Raw genomic sequence first — 20861 nt, forward strand, 5'->3', positions numbered from 1 at the left:
AGAGGCTATGCTCCAGGGGAGGGACAAACACAAGATGGACAAGGCAAGCCAATCCATCAGATAAGAAGCAAGCAAATGAGTGTGTAAAGCCAACCAACATTAAGAAGTGGATAGAATTTAATTCCATTGTACAGTCTTCGTAAAACGACAATAGGTATTTTGAAACCTGACAGGCTCAACCTAAAAAACACAGGCAGTGACTATTCACCACGCTGACCCACCATAGATAATAGATCTTGATAATATGCAGATTTATGGCAGTTGTAGCCGTTTATATAGCCATATAAACTGGATCAAGATAATTTGAACCTTGACTGAATACTTCTTCAGCCTGGCCATATGCAAAAAAAAAAAATGTTTTTGAGGATCGCCATGAATATCAGATGTATTCTCCCTATTGATAACAAAGGCAAAGTCATGCAACTTTTTGGATATTCAGTAATTTTTTATGCCAATTTGTATCTCACATCCACCAGTGCCATTAGTCACCACATTCCCTAATTACAGCATGACTTAAAGCCTTCCCCCTCTTCATGCCTGGTCATACATTTTTGTAATGTCAGCAGGAGAAGGACATGTATGCTATATTTGGAATGGATATAAGCATAGTTTAAAGCCAGATGTTTTTAATCTGGAAGTTGATATCGTCCAGAACATTCTCTCACAAGCATGTCTCTTGCCTTGAAACCAGTGGCCCCCTAACCTTCTACTACTGTTACATTTTCCAAACTCTAGATTCCAAATTCTTACAGTCTTCTTACACTTCAGCAACAACCACTTCCACTGGGATGCCTCTTGGTGGTCCCCAGTTGCTATATTTGGAATGGATATAAGCATAGTTTAAAGCCAGATGTTTTTAATCTGGAAGTTGATATCGTCCAGAACATTCTCTCACAAGCATGTCTCTTGCCTTGAAACCAGTGGCCCCCTAACCTTCTACTACTGTTACATTTTCCAAACTCTAGATTCCAAATTCTTACAGTCTTCTTACACTTCAGCAACAACCACTTCCACTGGGATGCCTCTTGGTGGTCCCCCAAACTTGGCCTCCCCTGTGGACCATGCCAAGAACCTTGGAATCATTCTGGACACTAACCTCTCCATGAGCACAGTTCAGCGCCATCTCCTCGTCATGCTTCCACACCATGTGAATGCTATGCAAGACTTTTAAGTGGATCCCACTGAACACCAGACGAACGGTCAACCAGGCTCTTACTGTAAGTAGACTTGATTACAGAAAAGCCCTGTACATGGGCATCCCAGCCCATTTCTTAGGCCGACTCTAAACTACCCAGAATGCCGCCACCAGACTCATACTGAACATCCCACGAAATAACCACATCTGCCCACACCTCTACAATCTCCACTGGCTCCCAGTCCAGGAAATATGTAAGTTCAAGCTACTTACCAACGCATACAAAGCTCTCCACAACACCGGTCCAGCTTACCTCAGCCTCAAATTGTACCAACCCACCATGCACCTTTGATCTGCATCCCAGGCAAGAGCATACCTCCCTTGCAACAAGAAGACCAGAGGCGGAGGACGCTCCTTATCAGACCTTGCAGCCAAGACCTAGACCGACCTCCCTTAACACCTCAGAACCTCACACTCCCTCATGGACTTCCGAAGGAACCTCAAGACATGGTTCTTCCAGGTGGAGCAGGCATGATCTCCTCCTCCAACTCAAGCCTGCCCTATTCAGCACCTGGATACCTTCATGGGTGAGTATCCAAACTCTACAAATTCACAAAAATAACATAACATTATAGTGCTCATAAATTAAAAAAACACTCTTAGCACCAGGAAGCAAGTATTAAACTCCTGAACCAGCTGCAGTGAGGACAAACTCAAGAGGCTGGACTGAATCCCACTCCAAAAAAAACCAAGGCAAAAGTAAAACCTGATCCCGAAAGCTCTCCATTAGTTTCTGGTGGAGCTCAGGATTACATTCAAAGCAACCACTGTACTATGGAAAAACCCTTCTGAAGCAGAAGGCAAAGAAACTTGCAATCACTGACCCACCAAACAGGATCCTAAAATTGAGCAACATTCAGCAAAATCACCAACTGAAGTTCAAGCAGAAAAACAAGCGGGCATGTTTCTAGAATATTTTTACATTTGACTGTTGCCATGCATCTAGTGACACAATGAAAGCATAACTGTGCATAAGAGAGCCATCTTATATCACGGCGTCACTGACATGGTTCCAACAGTAAACAACGTTTACCACGAAACTTTTTCCCCGCAGGGAATCACAACGCGGTCGTTGTAACGACCACATTTTCATTCGGCATACCATTACTCTGCAAGTCGGAACAACGACTTGCGGGGGGGGATGTTGGATTTAAAGATTTAAAATCCAACACCTTCCCTACTGTCCGCATAGTATGAAGTTGGAATAGTAAATTATACTATTCCAACATCCAGCGCCCCCCCTCCGCAAGTCGTTGTTACGACTTGCGGTGTAATGGTATGCGAAATCACAGCACGGTCGTTGTAACAACCGCGTTGTGATTCCCTGCGGGGAAATAATACTGCGGGATAACGACACACATTCAGTTCTAACAGCCCTTGACAGGGAGACTGTTGCCAAGGCGTTCTTCTCTGCCCTGCCTCCACCTGGCACCCAAACTTCTACTAATTTTAGCACCACCTTAAAAAATCATTAGCAAAGCCAATATGCATTCAGGCGTTTTTTAATTTACCATTCTAAAATGGTAAAGGTCCACACTAGAACACTTAAAAAATAAAAAATAAAAGGCAAGATAATAAATGGCTGCATTTACTGCTAGGAGTGGTTGCAGAATTCTTTACAGCTGTACTCTGTGTAATTACTTTATTTATCACACAAAGCAAAAAGGTTGTATGATGCATCCTATTGTGCAAACACCTGGTCAACGCACAGGTTTAATGTCAGACAGCTCCCTCTCACGGTCTGTATCTGCAGTGTGGATACACTCACAAAAAGGAAGTAGGGTGTAGAGACCTATTCCCAAAACTCCCGTAGATGTGCCTTCATACTACATAACCCATGCTAACTAGAACTCCAGACAGTTAGACCTCTCTGGGATTGCCAAAAAAAGAAGACGGCAACTGGGGATAACAAAGCAGTTTCAGCCATGTACTACATTAAGAAACTGATGTAGATCATTCTATGTCAATGATTAGTTTGTGCATCTGGTGGCAAGTGGTGGGTACCAGTACACATTTGTTGGGACAGAGGCTTATTTTTGATAATCCGGCTTTGCTCCCGAGCAAGAGAGTGAAAGATAGAAAATGGAAAAGAGGAAGTGAAATATCGGAAAAAGAGACAATAGGCAAAACTGAATTGTAAAAGAACTTGCAAGAGTGGGACGAAGAGACAGAAACTGGAAGGTGGTAAAAAAAGATGCATAAGTCAGAATCAAGCCATGGCAATGTTGGTATTTGGCAATCACAGTAGTCAACAGAATGGCTGGTTGGCTCCTAGCGAAACTTTGGGCACCTGCACTTATTAATGTTTGTTTGTAAATATGTTTGTTTTCTTACACATTTGACTCTTTTTGTTAAAGGAGGCTGCTAGTAGGTGAAAGATATTTGATCACCAGCCTGAAAATGGATCAATTCATCTATTTGATATCATAATATTGATGTGACCTGTTATCTAGCAAAAAATTATAAATGATAAATGATCAATAAAGCCACTTGTGAAGTGAAATACCACAATAACATGGCTATTACTGACTATGCAGAAGGTCCCAAAACGTTCCCAAATAAATTAAGCACCTCTTCCTCTGCTTCCATTGAATCATTTCTCATTTTTTTTAATCTGAATTTCGTTTTCACAATTTACATTGTTTCTGTAAACAGATCTCTATAAATTGGTAAGCAGCAGTACATACACTTGGGCGGTCCACCTCAATCTTGTTTTCAACTTCCCTAAAATAAAACAAACATCATTATTTTAGATGGTTTTCTTAAACACAAAAATAAGAAACATGTCCAGTGAGTGGATGCTTGCAGGAGTATGCACCAGAAACAATTCCCAAAGCTATACCGTTACAAACACATTGTATTTCTTGTCTGAGAGCGACCATCAAGAGACCCTACCCTGAAGAGACATTTGGAAATGGTGGCAGTGATATCATTAAAGCTGCTGCTTGTAGATGAGGTGGATTACGGAGGTGAAGGCGTAAGGCACATGGAAGTACTGTGGTTTAGTTGCCATTTTAAGTTTTTCTGCTGTATAAATTGTACTGAGATGAACTGATGGATTGGGGTTCAGAGGAAATGCGAGTAAGGGTTAAAGGGCGTTGGGAAGAAGTCAGTGCATTGAGAAATTCCCCCATGGCATCTCAAACCTGACCACCATGAAATTTCCCTTAGATACTCTCAGACTGGGGGTCTAGACGGAACGCAACCAGTAAATGGTCGGCCCAGCCCATCATTGGTACAAGTTGGTCTGCGTGAGGTGCTCGTCCTAAGATTAACCCGAGTAGACCTGCATAGGACTGTCATCCACCATGGTCACCCAAATCATTCCTTCCCCAAACTCATCAATGAATAAAACCAAACTGGGTGAGGTGGGTCAACGGGTGACTTAAGTCACAATAGGTCTCAAAACCCTAGTGTGCATTATCAAACAAAGGAACAGCCTCAGATGCCCTTTGTAGACTGCAAGAGATGCAGGAAGGGGCAAAGAGAACTTTTTTCTCTACCCTGGTTAGCCCCTTTAAAATAATCCACAAGACAACTAGATTTTGATAGAAAATTCGAAATGTAAAGTACTATTCGTTATTAATAGTACAGTTGTGAACGACTTCTGTTGGTGACCACTCAAGAACCTACCGGTTTAAGCTCTGAGATGGTGAGGGGTGAATAATGGCAGCTAAATGTTTTTTTTCTGTGTTATTCCGGTTCTATATAGCGCAAATGAGGTCAAGGAGGGAGTCACTACACTCTACACCGCAAATAGCGCTTGTTTTTGATAGCAGCAACAGCAGAGGCTCAATGGATGGCATGGGTCTATCACAAAAGTCATATTTTGAGTAGACACTAAACAATGGAAAAGTTTCCAGTCACACAGGAGACTGCAGAAACGTTGTGCGACAATACTTATGTGACACCACCACAAGTGTTTACCTCTATTCACACCTCCTTTTCAAATCTAGATACCCAGTTCTGTTGATATGGCGCTCTCCCCTGACTTTCGAACTTACTCTGAGAGATTTTGCTTCTCCGAGAACACCCTGAGGATGAAGTCGCCTTCCTGGTGCGGCTCATAGGTTGATGGGATGATGACGTACTCGCTGGGTGGAAGTCGGATGCGCTCTGAAACTTCCCGCATGTTGATGTACGACTTGCACCGGGCCTTAGAAGCGTTGTAGAGGAAAAAATCCTTTTGAAGGTGCTGTTTATTGCCGTGCATCTGGAAGAAAGGTTTAGACAATGTCTCTACACAACGTAGAATCTGTGGAATAATCACACACCACTTGGGAAATGCTATGATGCTAAACTGTTCATCTGTTGCTTTACTTCGATGTTAGGTAGTAAAGTTAGTAACGTTAAGATTTTGCTGAATTCACAAAAGTTCCAGGAGTTTTCTTGGGAAGCTGCTATCTAGGAAAGTATTTGCCCATGAGTAAATGTAGTTGGTGTATATTGCAATTTAAACTGTTTTCTTATTTTTATCCACATGAAAGATATTTTTCCCACCTAGAATAGTGCCTTCCCCTACTTTAGTAACAAAGTTGGGGGTATTCTAACTCGTTCCGATACAGATTCACTACTACCCTTGAAAGAGGTACACCTCCAATCGTACCGAGGGTGGTTGTTCCTCACAAAGAATTGTGAATACTCACAAACCTGCACATTTCTTTGTGTTTGCGCACCTTTTTTTCAATGTATTCCCACCCTGGAACGCTCACTCTCTTGTGAGCAGGTTACCTGACATACAATTGCACCACACTGGTGTAATTTTACGATTGAGTAAATCAATTTGCAAGAGTAAGTTCGTGTTTTGTAAACCCCAAACCTACATTTAAACTCCCAAATCTAGCTGTTAGTGCAGTTTACGTGCGAAGATGGGTTTGAGTCGCAAAGTGGAGTTCAATAAATAAAACCTGATTAAGACCAGTGGTACACAGTTGAAACTGCTCCAAAAGCACCGGAAATGCTTGTATACCAAAACATCAGTGGTGACTGAAAACAACAAATATAAACATGAACGAAAACAAATGAAACATGCATTTGGAAGAGGCACGAAAAAGCAAGGTTTGATGTTGATAGTTTGTAAATAGAGAGAGGAATAAAACAACAGGATATTCGTCTCTTCCTCTGGCACTGTATGTTCATACCTCTTTTGGCACCTTGGAGGAAAAGAAAAGAAGAGCAGGCGTTAGAAATGTTGGCAGAGGCTCAGATTTGATTCCAGAATAACAACACACAGATTTCAAGCTTAATCTCATGATTAACAGGGTCCAGGTTAAGATATTTGCATTTGTATAGCGCCAACCACGACTATTTTGGCATCAGAGCACATTCTCTCCGGGAACCCTTTCATGAGGATGCAGTAAAGGCCATCTATCCAACTGGAGGAACCATCCTTTTATAGTGATGTTGTTTTTTTTATGTTTGTTGAGTGTAGTTAGTAGAGAGTTTTTTCAGTGTTAAATTGCTAAACGGTTTGTGTACAAAGAATTAGACAGGCGTGAGACAGCAGGAGTGAATGTTGTGGGCTATGCACTGGCTGTAGTGTAGGACGGTTTAGGACTGGTATGGTTCAGTGGTGACCGTGTTCACATCTTGCAGCCCCCATCTCACAAAGCAATTTTTTTACTGATTAATAAAAGCAACATTTGACTAATGAACGAAAACAAAACTCATTGTTGAACACAGACTTTTATTACAATTGGCCCAAGAATGACTTCACTCAGGGAAATTGCCTTCCTGGACCTCACCCCACCAGTTTGACAGCAAAGAACCAAGACAGAGGGTTGCTGATAAAAAGACAAGGCACACAACAAACCAGTTGTCTCTGTTCCATGTTTTGGGGAAACTTGACAGAGGTTGGAGGGATGGGCAGAAATAGATATTCAGAGGCTTGTCTGATTTGCGAATGATTACTTCATTAGGGGCCTTATGTATGAACACAATTTCCCATATGTCGTGTTTACCTCGCCGGCCTGGGGCACACCAAAACACAGCACGACAGGTTGGTAATTTAATTCTCTTTATTCACTTGTTACAGAGCTGGTCATGGGCGCGTCTGTACTCGTCCTCTGTCCTCGTCATCCTTGCCACTTCCTGTCCCCTCACCGGATCTGGTGTCCGGTGACCTGGTCACTCTTCCTTGGGACCCACAGGGTCCTAGCGCTCACTGGTCAGTCGCCCCTACTGTCAGGTCATGACACCATAGACACAGAATGGGTAAAACCCTTTGATACATTTGGCCCCTAGGCCTGTTACAATAATCGTTCGGAAGCCAAACAGGAACAAGCATTTACAATGCAATAGGTCTCCCAGCTTTAAAGTTTGAGCTATTGGCATTGTACATTACAATGTGTTACATTAATTTGTTATCAAACTCTGAATTGTTGTATAAAGATGAGTTGCAAACTGTCAAATGTTGCTGAATAGTAAGCAATGTTGTGAATAATATTGTTTGCTAGTCATCCTTGGGTACCAGAGTACTTCACTTGAGGCAGCTCACTACTCTGCACTCACTACTCTGCACTCACTACTCAGTACTCTGCACTCACTACTCTGCACTCACTACTCTGCACTCACTACTCTGCACTCACTACTCTGCACTCACTACTCTGCACTCACTACTCTGCACTCACTACTCTGCACTCACTACTCTGCACTCACTACTCCGCACTCACTACTCCGCACTCACTACTCCGCACTCACTACTCTGCACTCACTACTTTGCTCTCACTATTCACTACTTTGCACTCACTACTCACTACTTTGCACTCACTACTCACTACTCTGCACTCACTACTCACTACGCTGCACTCACTACTCACTACTTTACACTCACTACTCTGCACTCACTACTCTGCACTCACTACTCTGCACTCACTACTCACTACTCTGCACTCACTACTCTGCACTCACTACTCACTACTCTGCACTCACTACTCACTACTCTGCACTCACTACTCTGCATTCACTACTCTGCACTCACTACTCTGCACTCACTACTTTGCTCTCACTATTCACTACTTTGCACTCACTACTCACTACTTTGCACTCACTACTCACTACTCTGCACTCACTACTCACTACGCTGCACTCACTACTCACTACTTTGCACTCACTACTCTGCACTCACTACTCTGCACTCACTACTCTGCACTCACTACTCTGCACTCACTACTCTGCACTCACTACTCTGCACTCACTACTCACTACTCTGCACTCACTACTCACTACTCTGCACTCACTACTCACTACTCTGCACTCACTACTCTGCACTCACTACTCTGCACTCACTACTCTGCACTCACTACTCACTACTCTGCACTCACTACTCACTACTCTGCACTCACTACTCTGCATTCACTACTCTGCACTCACTACTCACTACTCTGCACTCACTACTCAATACTCTGCACTCACTACTCTGCACTCACTACCATAATAACAGAGCATTGGATGAAGAGGGCTGGCCGGAATAAATATATATAATATATCTCAAGGTAGTAAAGTCAGCTGCACTTGGCTAACGCCAGACCTAAAATGTATAGTAGTAAGTCAGTACGCAGCGCCTTTGCAACAAACAGCTGGACATCTCAAACTGCACTGACATGTATCACATTTTTTTGCATAACAATTGCTGATTCCCAATCCAAAAATAAATATCACATGCTTTATATAGCTCGGTGCAATAGGGAAAAACAGGAGCCTTTGTGTGACAAAGTACTTTAAAAGAATCAATGCAACCCTATGAAAGGAAAGAAAAATTGACTTTCATTTAGAGACTGTTAAGAGATGAAAGCTTTGCTCCCAATTTCGGAGAGCTCTCTTGTTGCACAGTTTAAGTACAAAAAGGCGCCAGAAATGTAACACCTATTTTAACATCTACTGATAATTGAAGTGCAGACAGTACTTGACCCTTTCCGGGTGTGTATGGTTCCTTGTCAGATCTTGGTCCTGCCCGTCCCACCCAAAGGCAGGGTCATGCCAGTTCGCAGGAGACCGGCTGGGTGCCAAGCTCTGACAACCACCCAGTACAATAGTATTTGCCAGATCCTTGATCCGGATACACAGCCTGCTTGAGCTATATAAAAAACGCAGAGGGCGTTTCAAGCAAACGAAAATACGAACAGTTAACAGGAAAACATCTTCAGTACTATGCAGCAGTCAAATTCCTAGACGAAGTGCAGAAAGCCCAGTTGTATGCAGCCTGACAATTAATTGAAAACCGGGTCCCTCCAGTCCGTCCTTTTGCTCCTTCACATCTTTAGCGACAAGGCCACTATGCTTGCCACACTCTACAGACATGCGCTTGGGCATTTATTGTACAAAAGAATACACTCCTCACAAATGGGGATTCGGACTGACCGAAAGGCCTATCCAGTCAGCCAATTTAATCCAGTCTGTCGATGCCATACAAACGAGCGATCTGTACATTTGCCACAGAGGCATTCAAAAAGTGTACCATGATTGGTACGTTAAAGTCACTCTCATAGTACATGCGACTGAAAAAACAAAACGGGAGGATTACCTATGGTCAAATAAAGTTTCAGCAGCCTAACTAATGTGCTCTTCAGAACCTCCTGAAAGCCGTTAAACTAAAGTCAATACTGAAAGTGAATGGAAAGGTATTCAAAAGTTTGCCACCTTTAAAACTAGAGTCGACGAGAACCCAACAACCAGGGGGTATAAACATGGACAACACTTGACACCGACTTGAATTCTCTAAACGACGTTTTTTTTAATCATATGTCAGTAAAAAGCACATACCTTTGATTACTCAAAACAGCACAGTCGGCCTGATAACACAGATCATATCTGGACAAAATGGAACATGGCATGGGGTGCGCAGAAGGAAGCACAGAGAGAAGCGGGGAGTGGGAAGAATGGGGGTTAAAACTAAGTAAGAAGCGAGGATGTTAGATGAGGCAAGAGTAGGTAGAATAAGAAAGCTACACATTAAGGTAAATAAATGTGGGCTATACATGTAGGTCACGGAAAAAGTAAAGGAAAATAGGGTGATGAGAAGAGTGAATTGGTGGGAGACGAGGCAGGAAGAGACCCAGTGGGACGAGGATCAATAAAATGAGCAACACCGAAGAGAGCATGGAGTGGGGAAGCCCACCAGAAGGTAGTAGTAATGACCATATATATAAAACGGGAAAACTGCGATCCAGTCTGAGTTCAGAGATGGCAGGGGGAGAGGATAGACACCTAGCAAGATCGGAGGAAGTGGGAGGGGAAAGGGAGGTGCCGTGCAGAGAGAGGAAGAGGAGGTGCAAGAAGAGGCAACGATAGGCAGAGGTAGGCAATAAATGAAAAAAAACACTCACTGAAAGTCTGCTTTCGATTCTGCGACTGTCCGCAAACCCAAAACAACGACCTCCTCCTCCCCCGAGGGCACGTCACCACGCACGAGTACAAAAACAAGACGTGCGCGCAAAACGAAACCTATGGTGGGGCGGGACTTCCGTTTTGTGAAGCCCGCGCCCACGGAGTGCCTGGAGGAGCAGTGGTGACGCGGGGCATGGGAGAGCCCCGCGGTCGGTCGGTCGGAGGCTGCAACAGAACGTAGTGCCGGTGAGCGGGGAAGGGGGGGATGCCTGTATGTGTGCGTGTATGTGTGCGTGTGTGTGTGTCTGTGTGTGCAACGGCGGGGGGGGGGGGGATGTCTCTCCGTGCGTGTATGTGTGCGTGTTTGCGCATGCGTGCAGGGGGAGGTGTGCCTGGGTATGCTTGCGCTTCCCAGGAGACAGCCACGGCGAGCGCGTTCGCGCGCGCGTGGCCTGCGCCGATCGCCTTTTGCGAAATGCGCGCGGCAGGTGCTGTCTCCTGGGAAGCAGAGTCAGCAACAATAGATCTCCTGGCGGACACAGCGCTGACGCGCTGTTAAACGCCAGGAGACCTAAAAAGGGGAACAAAACAATAGTAGATAAAAGTGACTGTTCTCAGGTATCACTCGGATGTAGTATTTGCAGAAGGGCTCAACACTTCTCTAAGTGAAATCTGTTTCTTTTGTTTCCAGATTCACCGGTGAGACTCGGAGCAAAACAGAAGACCCAGGCAAGTGTTTCTGCGTTATGTCTTTTCTATATCTCTGCCTTCCTTTACTTTCTGTTAAGGCCATTTCTCCTCGCTTTCTAATTTCCTTATGGCCCTTCAACAATTGGTACAGGGAAAAGGGTGCCACCCACCAGAAAGCAGACATAGAAATACCCCCAATTTCCATTTTGTGTGGTATTTGCCCCTGGCTCGGATTGGTGTGTCCTCAACAGTTTTGAGTAGTGAGTTTGAAAAGTTTCTTGGACCCCTGTGACTCTGTCACTAGATATCTACAAATATAGGTCCTCACAGGGCGAACATAAAGATATAACCTAAGAATAAATGCCTCTCTGAACATTAAAAATAAACAGCATGCATGGAAGAGAAAATAAGTTTGTGCATTTCTTTGATTAAACCCCCCCCCCTTTTTACTCACCCGGGTGCAAGCCAAGCTCTCCTAAGTTTTGGTGGGAAATTTTAAGCACCCACCATTCCTCATACCATGTGTCTTCCTCTGCTTCGCAACTGGTGTGTTCTTCCTCAACTTCGGGCTGGTCGCCATCGGGCTGTCTTGGCGTCCCGGAGTGTTGGTCTTCTTGCTGGGCCTTCTCATCTGTGGTCTCCTCTGTGTCCTCCTCCCGACACGTCTCCCTGCTATAGTGTTCTTGCTCTGCTTCTCACGCTTCTCCTCTTCCTCCTTCTGCATCGTCCTCTCCTTCTTTATCCCTCCTCCTTCCTCTTGTCCAGAGTTCTTCATTATTTTTTTTCCTCTTTCTGTCTCTGCCCGCCTCATTAGTATATCTCTGTGGCCTTTCTTACTTGCCACTTCCCCTGGCTCTCCGCTATGAGGTGCCCCCTAACCATCTGTGCACCATGTTTCAGGCACTGCATGTTGCCTGCCCGACACTGCACGGATGTTTTTAAAGAGTTCATTTTCTTTTGGAGCGTGTGCTGCAACCCCCAGCACACCCCACAATAGAAAATATACACATTGCGACTGCAGTGAAGGCGGTCGCATTGTAATCAGAGCAGCAGGATTGCTGACTTCTAGTCGAGTGGTCCTGCTTCCGCGACGGTAATTGTCGTATTCCCCGACCCAGGAACACACAGGAGACGGTAGGGCTTTTCAATACAATCTTTATTTGGTTATCAGATACATGCTTGGTGTCCTTCGTTGCCCTCGACCTCTTGCTCCGAGGTCCTCATCCTTACTGACCCCTGGTCCCCTCCCCTGACCGGATGTGGTGTCCGGTATCTCTTATCCCACCCGGTCCTAGTGCCATTCCCCACGGCACGACATCTCCCCCCTTGTTGTGAACAAAGGAAAGAAAGAGAGACAGAGAGAGAGAGAGAGAGAGAGAGAGAGAGAGAGAAAGAGAGAGAGAGATGGATATGTGCGAACAGAGTTCCATCCTTCCTACATGTGCTTGTCCAACTATTGTCTCTCTTTATATCTCCGCAATCAGTCTCTTTGTCTTCTTGCACTCTCTTCTTGGTCGTTGTTCTATGACGTCGGTCGGTGATTCTTTTGGTGCAGTGCCTTCACTCTGCTCTTGCTTTGGTGTCTCTTCTTCCTTTATTTTTAGTTCCCTGAAGTGGGAGCTGTTCCGCGTGATGTGATATTTGCCCACTGATGCCGTGATCATAGGCCCTTTGACTTCAGTCACTTTCAGAGGTTCCTTTGCGAATGCGCTGTCCGACTTTTTCACTTGTCTCTGTCTCACTAGCACAGTGTCTCCTTCTTTAATCGTTGTGCCCTTCGCATGTCTTCTCTGGTCAGCATACGCCTTAATTTTCGCTTTCTGTTCCTTGTCTCTTGTCGCGATGTCCTTTTGTTCTGGTTGCTCTGCCTCCTTTAGCTGTGGCAATCTTGTTCTGCTTGAGCGCCCTAGTACCAGTTCTGCAGGGCATTTTCCTGTGGAGCTGTGGGGTGTGTTGCGATAGTCCCTTAGCACCTGGCAGAGGGCCTGCCCATTTGATATTTGCATCAGCTTTGCTCTCTGTATCACCTTCTTGATTGCTCCCATGAACCGTTCTGCCATGCCGTTTGCCTGCGGCCACAGCGGTGTTATTCTTCGGTGATTTATTCCCAGGTACGCCATGAACTTCTTGAATTCCTCGCCAGAGAATGGCGGGCCATTGTCTGTCTTTAGTGAGTGGGGTGAGCCCCACGCTGCGACTACATCGTCTAGCACAGGCTGACGTTGATGCTACTGGTCTCACTATTGGGAATCTTGAGTATTCATCTATGATCACCAGCAGGTAACTTCCTGTTTCTAGGGGCCCATAGAAGTCTGCTGCCAGCTCTGTCCACACTGCTTTTGGTAGTGGAGACATTTGTAGTGGTTCGGGCTTTGATGGCGGCCCTGTTATTTGACAGACGTGGCAGCGCATCACCGTTTCTTCCACCATGTTGTCTAGTCCCGGAAACCATACTTTTTCCCGCAGCATCTTCTTTGTTGCTACAATTCCTCTGTGTGATTCATGTGCCAGCTCCACGGTCCTTTTTCTCAGTGTCCTGGGCATCACTATCCGTGTGCCTCTCATTATTATTCCGTTTCCGCATTCCGATAGTTCTTCACTTACTCTTTTGAAAGCTAACAGTTCTTTTTCTACCCTTTTTTCCACATGGCTGTTGCTGTTCACATGTCTCCATCTTTGCTGTTTGGTGATCTTCATTGATTCCTGCATGGTGCGGTCTTGTTTTGTCTCCTCTTGCAGTTCTTCCAATGTGATTGTTGTTGGGGTGCTGAGTTTCAGTGCAAAGTTGAGGTATTCTTCTGCCATCGTGGTTACTTGTGATGCCTGTGGCAGAGGGTGCCGCGACACATAGTCAGCCGGGTTGTGCTTTTTCCTGGCTTGTGAATAATCTTGAAATTGTAGTTCATGAGCCGGATCCCCCATCGTTCTATCCTGGGCGGTATTTTTGCATTTGGGTTTCAATAAATTGTCGTGAGCGCCTGGTGGTCTGTTATGATTGTAAATGGCTTCCCGTAGATGAACATGTGGTAGTGTTCGCAGGCCCATACCACTGCCAGGCTCTCTTTTTCTGGTTGCGAGTACCCTTTTTCAACTTCTGACAAGCTCTTGCTTCCGTATGCCACTATTTGCCTCGGGGAGTCCCTCCCTTGTTGATGCTGCGCCAGTATTGCTCCTAGTCCCACTGGGCTGGCGTCTACCGTTAACTCGGTGCATAGTCTCGGGTCAAAATAGGCCAGATGATCCACTGCTGTGACAGCTTGTCTTATTTCCTCGAATGCTTTTCTGCATTCGTCAGTCCACAGGAAACTTTGTCCTTGTTTTGTAAGTTATCTTAGTGGTGCTCTTACAGAGGCAAAGTCTCTTATGTATCTTACGCAGTAACTTGCTAGGCAAAGAAATGACCTTACTTCCGCTACATCCGTTGGTTGGTTTGCTTTTTCCAGTGTTTCCACCTTGCTGTGGTCCGGTCGCATTCCTTTCCTGGAGAAGATGTGGCCGAAAAAACCCAGTTCATTCCGCCCTAGTTCGCACTTGTTTTCATTCAGCGTTAAACCAGATTGCTCCAGGTGTGAGCACACTTCTCTTAGAGCTTTGTCATGCTCTTCATCTGAATTGCCGAACACTAAAATGTCATTGCTGTAATTTAAACTGTTCTTTATTTGCCTTATTATCTGTCTTATCGTTTCATGAAATATCTCTGCCGCTGACGAGATTAGAAAGCTCAAACGTTTGTACCTAAACAGACCTAGGTGGGTGGAGAACGTTGTGATATACCGAGACTGAGGATCCAGTTCTAGTTGGTGGTACCCTTTACACAGGTCCAGTTTGGAAAAACGCCTTGTGCCTGTGAGACAGCTGATCATGTCGTCTAGGTGTGGTCCAGGATGTCGTTCACGTTCAATGGCCTTGTTCGGTATCCTCATGTCTACACATATTCTTATCTTTGAGGTGTCTTTTTTCGGAACAGCCACGATTGGCGAAACCCAGGGTGTCGGTCCTTCTGCTGGTTCTATTATGTCTTGTTTTAGTAGTGTTTCTAGCTCTTCTGCTACCTGTGGCTGCAGATGTATTGGCACTCTTCTGTGGTGCTGGGCGACTGGCCTCACTGTCTCGTCAATGTGCAGGGTTATTTGTCGGTCCTTCAGCTTTCCTAGCCCTCTTAGTAACTTGGGGTATTCCTTCAGAATGTTTTTCTTTTCCGACATGTTGTATGTCATTGCCATGAGACCCATCACTTGAGCCGTGACGTTGCTCAGTAGGCATGGTGCCGGGATGTCTCCTTTCAGTACGTGTATTTCTTCAGTTGTTTTTTGATCTTTGTATGTCAGCTCTTCTTTGAATTTTCTCATGTTTGTCACTGGTCTTTTGGCCCCCCACGTGAATACTCTGACTCGAGATGGTTTTAAAATCGTTTTTTTTTTCATCTTGTCATATTCAGAGACGCACATAATGTTGCACGTTGCACCACTGTCCAGGACAAATTCTGCTTCATGTGGCCCGACCTTGATGTTCACTGACTCTGTTTTCTTTATTTTCTTCTTGTCTATCAGGCATATTCTTTCATCATCATCTTCCTCGTCTGTTTCTGACTGCGGTCATGAGGTATAGTCGTTCCGTTTTTTCTTCTGCTTCCTCTTCTTCAGATTCTCCCAACGAGCTTCTTGCCCCTGTCTCGACATGTCTGATGTGTCTGTTTGTTGGCATTCGTGCTCTTCCTGGTCTTCCTCGGTCATTTCTGAATTGCCTCCCTTGGCACACACTGGCATAGTGATCTCTTCCATTGCATTTTCTGCAGGTCTGGCCGAAAGCCGGGCATGGGCCTCTGTGCGGGAACTCTAGTCCGCATCTGTAGCAAGTTCCTTCCGTCTGTTTTCTCGCCGTCTGGTCATTTCTTTCTTTTCTCCAGCCTCCTGAGCGGTTGTTCGTCATTCGCTGAATCCGTTCTGTGCCTCGTCCTTTGCCTCTTTCCATTTCGTTTGCATGTTCTGTCGCCCTGGCTTCAGCCCTCCCTAGTGCCAGAATGTTTTCCAATGAGATCGGTTCCTTTAGGATCCTTGTGCGAAATTCGATGTCACGACAGCCTTCGATGATGCGCAGCCTTATTGCCTGTTTATTGTCAAATTTGTTGAAGGCGCAATGAGTCACCAGCTTCCGCAATCTGGTTGCAAAATCATCCAGAGACTCTTCCGCTTGTTGGAATGCAATCATGAAGGTGTATCGTTCAAAATCAACGTTTCTCTGCGGATCAAATTTATCCGTTAAGCACTTCTTTAGTTGGTCATAGGTGGCAATCTCTTCTTTCGGCAGAGTTACCATTAGGTCCTCCACTTCATCTCCTACTAGGTTTACAAACAGGTCTCTCATCTTTGCTTTTGTTACATCCGTAGCTTCCGCGTAGTTTTCGAATCGTCTGATCCACTTTTCCCATCTAATTCCTGTTTGTGGTTCAGAAAGGCTGAATGGTAGTGGTCTTCTGTATTGCGCACTTGGTTTTGGGTCTGCCATTCTTTTTCTTTATTTGCTCTTTATTCTTTGTGTCCCCTTTGATTTATTTTGTTGTTTCCTTTCACTTTTTCCTTTTCACTTTCTATTTGCCCTTTATCCTTTTATTTCCACCTCTTCTGCCCTTTCAGGTCACTTCTGTGACTTATTTGTGCCTGTAATCCGCTCTTGTATCACTGTTTTGCACCTTTTCGTGCTTCCTCGCGCTTTGCCTGGCCTCAAAATGGCCGCCGCGCTGTTCCTCGCTTTCTATTGGCTCTCGTGCCTGATTGTAAAATGGCCGCCGTTCTTGCATTGTTTCCTGTCCAATCGGGACGCTGCCTGACTTAAAAATGGCCGCCCGTCTATTCTCTGCTCCTATTGGCTCTCGCGCCTGTTCCTAAGATGGCTGCCGAGACTCTCAGGAGAGCTCGCGCCGATTTCTTCTAGTCTTCGTGCTTTTTCTCGGTGCTTACCGGTTTGCTTGGTCTTCTCCCTGCAGCGCTTGGGGTGGGCTCCCACGTCGCTGCACGTCTCTGTATGGCACTTCCTTCTTCTTCTCGTCACGATGCGATCCAGGGTGAGCTCCTGGTTTAAAATCGCAATGTTTACTCGTCGGTGGGTCCCGAATCCCGTCTTCGTCGCCAGATGTCGTGTTCCCCGACCCAGGAAAACACAGGAGACAGTAGGGCTTTCCAATACAATCTTTATTTGGTTATCAGATACATGCTTGGTGTCCTTCATTGCCCTCGACCTCTTGCTCCGAAGTCCTGATCCTTAGTGACCCCTGGTCCCCTCCCCTGACCGGATGTGGTGTCCAGTATCTCTTGTCCCCACCCTGTGCCCCAGGGTCCTAGTGTCATTCCCCACGGCACAACAGTAATCAGGCCCTAAGTCTGAAGAGTGCATCACCTGGATCTCACACACCAAGCCCCCAGTACCTGCGAAACACTAGCAAAGGGAAAACTTTGTTGGGTGAAATAGCGGTCAGAGAACTCTCTCATCAGAGACACCCTATGTATCAGACAATTTGGGATCTATTAACAAATAAGTCGCTGCGGGAATAACAGAAACCTTAATTACAAATGTATCTAAGAATCCGTGTTTCAGAGTGACTGTCTATGCAATTATTTAGCAGGCTGCTGTTCTAGACAAGATGTGAAAGCAGCTGCCTGGAATTTGCAATCAAAACCGCGGCTCTAATTGTATTGGATCTATGTGCAGTGTCCACAATATTCTTGGCCACAGACTAAACAAGCAATTGCAATGCAATTGTCATGATCGCGGGCTTCGCGAACTGCATTTCCCGGCATGCTCCGGGATAGAACTACAGTTCCCGTGATCCTCCGCGACGCGCTGCATTCTCGCGAGGAAATTCTTTAAAAAGAATGGCAGCCGGGGATCGGTGTCGGGTATTCCTGTCCTGATGCTTTGCTGCTTTGGATTTCTTGGTCCTGGTGCGGTAAGGGTGCTTGCACCACAGTACTTCGCCGCAGAATGCTGTTTTCTGCTGTTGGTTCCGGTTAGCTTTTAGCAGTGGGCGATAACGGTGTTATCGTGTTACCGGAGCTATTCTTGTGTATGTTCTTTGGATGTGTCTCGGTTGGCATTTTCGGCCAACAGTGGTGGTTCTTGTAGGTGCTATCAGACATAGGATAGCATCTCTTACAGTACTGTTTTCTTTGCCTTGTGAATTGGACGAAACTGTAGACCCAACTAAGAAGTATTAGTTGGTGTTGAACTTCAGGAGTTCCAGTGGAGCTTTGTGTGTAACATATACACTGTGTGGAAAGGCTATTTACTTAACTTTGATTCAGGTGTTAACTGTGTATTTGACTCTTCTATTAACAGGGGTACTGGAGGTGTGGAATACACTCTTCCCCTGTGAGGTTTAGTGGAGTCAATACTTAGGTAGGTTCATATGTCATGTATAGTTAGTTTGGTATATGAACGCTGGATCTTCATTCCCAGGTATATCACATATGTTCTTGTATTTTGTACATTACTTTAGTTACACCGTATCAACCCCTACGTTGCCTCTACACATCTACAAGGCTTTATTCTTCTTTTACAGGTATAGCCCTTTTTAGTACTTTCTATAGCTTTGTGATGTTTACCGCATAGTAACTAGTCTTATGTGTGTGTTCTGTTTGTGTCTTTCAGATCTCCCTCCCTGCTGTCCCCTTCCTTTCCTTCCCGATCTTTTCTATTTATCCCCTCACTTAATCAAGTCAACGCTCTGTGCCATTACGGCTATTCAGGCATTGGCTCGATTTAGAGGTGGGCTTACCACTCAACAAACCGATCCTGAGGACTAACTCGTAACAGAATACGCGACCCACGAATTATTGTCCTCCCGGTCGGGTTGTGCTGGTATGGCCACTTTGGAGGATGTGATAGAGGCTCTGGGTGCGTTGCAGTTGGAAGTAGCTATGGCATATTATTTTTATACAACTTAATAATTGTAACAAGCTCAATGGCAATTTAAACATTAGAGGGAGGGTGGCAGAAAAAAGAAAAGACACACAACTGTACCATAAAGGATATTACCTTATATTTAGATTTGATATCGAGAAATGCATATGATTCAATTGCGACATACAAATATTATACAAAGTGCAGTGTATCCCAAGTGAATAGTGAGCGAAACAAAAACGTGTATAACCAGGTGAACTATACAGGTTTCAGCTGTGAATATTTACAAAACAGGAAACTGGACTCTGAACAAGTTATTCCAACTAATGATTAACCAGCTACTATAAAATTATAGGAACTGTATTGGTCTGATTCGTTTCCTAGTGCGTCGACGGCGTTTCGACCATTAGAATAAAGGTCTCGTCAGGACTGGGCAGTGAGGGACATCTATAAAAATACAAAATAATAAATAAAGGATTTTTTGTAACTATTTGCAGTCGCCATGAATAATTAGTATTCATGAAGTAGGTCAAAAGGGGTTTACCTTGCACCAGGGTGTAGATAGCCCATACGTGAGAATGTAAAATAAATTTACTTACAGTGAACCCAGCCGGGCACTGTCGGAAATTGGGAAAAGACATGAGTAAATAAAATGCATGCAAATGACTAAGGCATCAACAGCGGGACTAAAGTGTCCATGCAACTTACCACTGTATACACAGCTGGTAGCGTGTCTTATTTTTAATGTTCACGGTCAATGCCGTTCCCACGCCAAGTGTCACAGATTATCTAAAATGTAAAAAACGCTCTTGTAAGGCGAAAATGTTTCGCTGCATTCCGTGGCTGTTTAAAGCTTTTTAAAGCTTTTTCCTACCTTAGCGTTTATCTCGTGCTGCTCAATGGCTGGCTCCGATCATTCGTCTGATACGAGGTTGTGTCGCGCAATGCGACGTCATCACTATTATAACGTGATAGACGGCGTGTATAGGCATAGAAAGAGGACTAAGGGATGTTTACAAAGTGTAAGTCCTCGTAGTATTCATTAGTGACAACTCATGCAATTGACTCGAAAATGGCTGCAAATAGAGACATCGTCACAATGCCTGTTTGTGCTTGTTATAGTCTGCTGTTTTGACATAACGCTACCAGGTCAGAATATATAAACCATATTACGAACAACAATTTCACCATCACTGAATACCAAGTACATTATATAAATATCTAGACACAGTGAATTATAATGAAGATGTTCAATCGCATATATACCAACGACGATAGAAACATAATGTATCTCTGTCTATTTACAAGCCTTCGCCAACATATATACATTTTTTTTAAAAAAGTTTGTTTATAAAAAACAGTTACCACACAATGCTGACAGATGGTATTTTCAATACAGTGCATGATATAGCCATTACAGTAGTCACAAAATCGAGCCAACATATTCAATATTTACAGAAGTCTGACACATGTTCTAAGTCATATTGGATACAAAGCCCCTCCATTCATCAGCGGTGTTAAGACCTTCATTTATTGAATTGATTTTATCAATCCAGTGACACTCACGACGCTGAAGTATTTGAGCAATATCGCCACCCCTTTCTGGTAGTGTTGCAATATCTACCACTTGCCACCTCATTTCGTCTGCAGAATGGTTCAATTCTTTAAAATGGGCAACGAGAGGTGCAGTCAGAACAGATTTCCTTATGCGACTACGATGCTGCCCTATTCTGGCCTTTACCAGTTGTTGCGTTTG

At 44.7% G+C, this 20861-nt stretch overlaps 1 protein-coding gene across 1 annotated transcript in view; it reads right to left on the reverse strand.

Annotated features, from left to right (window-relative positions):
* CAPN3 (calpain 3) overlaps positions 1-20861 on the reverse strand; it is a 396758-nt gene that overhangs the window by 93293 nt on the left and 282604 nt on the right. The window contains exons 12-14 of the mRNA XM_078659629.1: positions 6337-6348; positions 5200-5408; positions 3883-3919 (exon numbers count right to left, since the gene is read on the reverse strand). Coding sequence (XP_078515755.1) covers positions 3883-3919; positions 5200-5408; positions 6337-6348 — 258 coding nt within the window. The remainder of the gene's footprint in view (positions 1-3882; positions 3920-5199; positions 5409-6336; positions 6349-20861) is intronic.

The sequence above is a fragment of the Lissotriton helveticus genome, chromosome 9 (genome assembly GCF_964261635.1).
Source record: "Lissotriton helveticus chromosome 9, aLisHel1.1, whole genome shotgun sequence".
NCBI lineage: Eukaryota > Metazoa > Chordata > Amphibia > Caudata > Salamandridae > Lissotriton > Lissotriton helveticus.